This window comes from Corticium candelabrum, unplaced genomic scaffold (genome assembly GCF_963422355.1).
Source record: "Corticium candelabrum unplaced genomic scaffold, ooCorCand1.1 SCAFFOLD_86, whole genome shotgun sequence".
In the NCBI taxonomy this organism is placed as follows: Eukaryota; Metazoa; Porifera; class Homoscleromorpha; order Homosclerophorida; family Plakinidae; genus Corticium; species Corticium candelabrum.
The window spans coordinates 1-1,690 of NW_026912684.1; the positions used below are offsets into that span (position 1 = coordinate 1).

The 1,690-nt window shown below is 41.7% G+C and overlaps 1 protein-coding gene across 1 annotated transcript; it reads left to right on the top strand.

Annotated features, from left to right (window-relative positions):
• The first annotated feature begins 328 nt into the window (after positions 1 to 328).
• On the top strand, positions 329 to 982 carry LOC134197919 (uncharacterized). The gene has a single exon (XM_062667268.1). The coding sequence runs from the start codon at positions 329 to 331 to the stop codon at positions 953 to 955; it is 627 nt and encodes a 208-aa protein (XP_062523252.1). The 3' UTR covers positions 956 to 982.
• Positions 983 to 1,690: the final 708 nt, after the last annotated feature.

The window sequence follows — 1,690 nt, forward strand, 5'->3', positions numbered from 1 at the left end:
GGCCTCAACAAACGTACCCGTTCCGACTTCACTGCTATTGGAAGAATCTGAAAGTTATCTTCAGAGTTGTTCCTTTCTGAAAAACGAACACAGTCATTTGCTTCTAGATTTCAACAACTCGACTCAACGACAAATTCAATCAAAACTCGATGCTGATTTATTCAATTGTTTATTGAACAATGCCAGCTTGAGAGACAGAGCTCGTTTAAATTCCATCAGTACACCCCATGCGGGAGCGTGGTTGAGGGCAATACCAAACCCTAATCTCGGCCTTTCCATGCTTTCTCATGAGTTTGTCATTTCTATACGGCTCTGGTTAGGGATTAAGATGTTTCCCTCTCCTCCAACTTCGATCCTGTGCACTTGTCGTCAACACATCGATCCTTTTGGAGATCACCTCATCAGCTGTGGTACAGGTCCAGAACGCACCAGAAGACACAACGCATTGGCAGAAGTCATTTTCCAGGCGTTATTAGTTAAGAATAAAGACGTGGTAAAGGAAGTGAGATGCAGTGGTAGTGACGAAAGTCGTCCAGGTGATGTTTTTCATCCTGACTTTTTAGAGGGCAAACCAGCTTATTTCGACATAACAGTCAGAAACTCATTGCAGCCATTGTACGTGACAAAAGCAGCAGTAAGGGCTGGGGCAGCAGCTGAAGCAGGTGAAGAACAGAAGGACACACGTCACGAAGCAAACGTTCTGGCAACAGGTGGTCTTTTTTACCCCTTGGTATTGGAAACATTGGGTTTCTGGTCTCCGTTCAGCATTAAAACGTTAAAAGCTATTGCATCTAAAACTTCAGCTGTCAGCGGAATTCGATTCCATCAAGCTTTCCAGAATTTGACGCAACAACTTTCGGTACAGTTGTGGAAATACAATGCAAGGATGTTGTTCAGAAGAATTCAACTTGAAGTACAGGACATTGATAGTTGGGATATACCCACCGTAGCGTAGTGTAGAATTTGGTAGTTAGTTCTGTTTAAATGTAAAAATATATATATATATATATATATATATATATATATATATATATATACAGCGTATTATACAGTACATATATATATATATATATATATATATATATATATATATATATATATATATAGATTCAGATTCAGAACTTGGTATTGTATTTTTGAAACCTACCATTTTTCTCAACTGATCTGAAAGATCATTTTCTCACCTGCGTTTAATTAAGGGCTCAAAACTATGCAGCGAGAATTGACAATTCGGGGAATAACGAGGACGGAGAGAGACTGGGTCTATCACAAAACGTGGTTTAGAAGTAGAGTCGTGGTCAGTCTCGCCGCGCTTTCGTCGAGACTGGTCACGAGTCTACGCGCCGAATTCCTGAGTCCATAATGGTGGAACGGACTTTCTAGACAATCCGGGGAATTACGAGGGCGGACTTGGTCGAGCAGCTGCATTTGGAAGCTACGTAGATGAACGATTTCTTTAGAACCGTTCGATATTGCTCATAGGCTTGTTTTGTTGTCTCTACAGTTCGACGATGGCTGCTCTGTAGCCTAACTATCTAGAGTTCACTGATCACGCGTCTAGATCAAAGGCGGATTTAGATGGGGGCATTGGGGTCACGTGTCCCCCTTCAGGCGTTCTCAATTGCTCTGGCTAACTACAATGTTTCTGTCCGCAATCGCAGGGTTTAGCCTTTGCAGCGATATTAAAAAT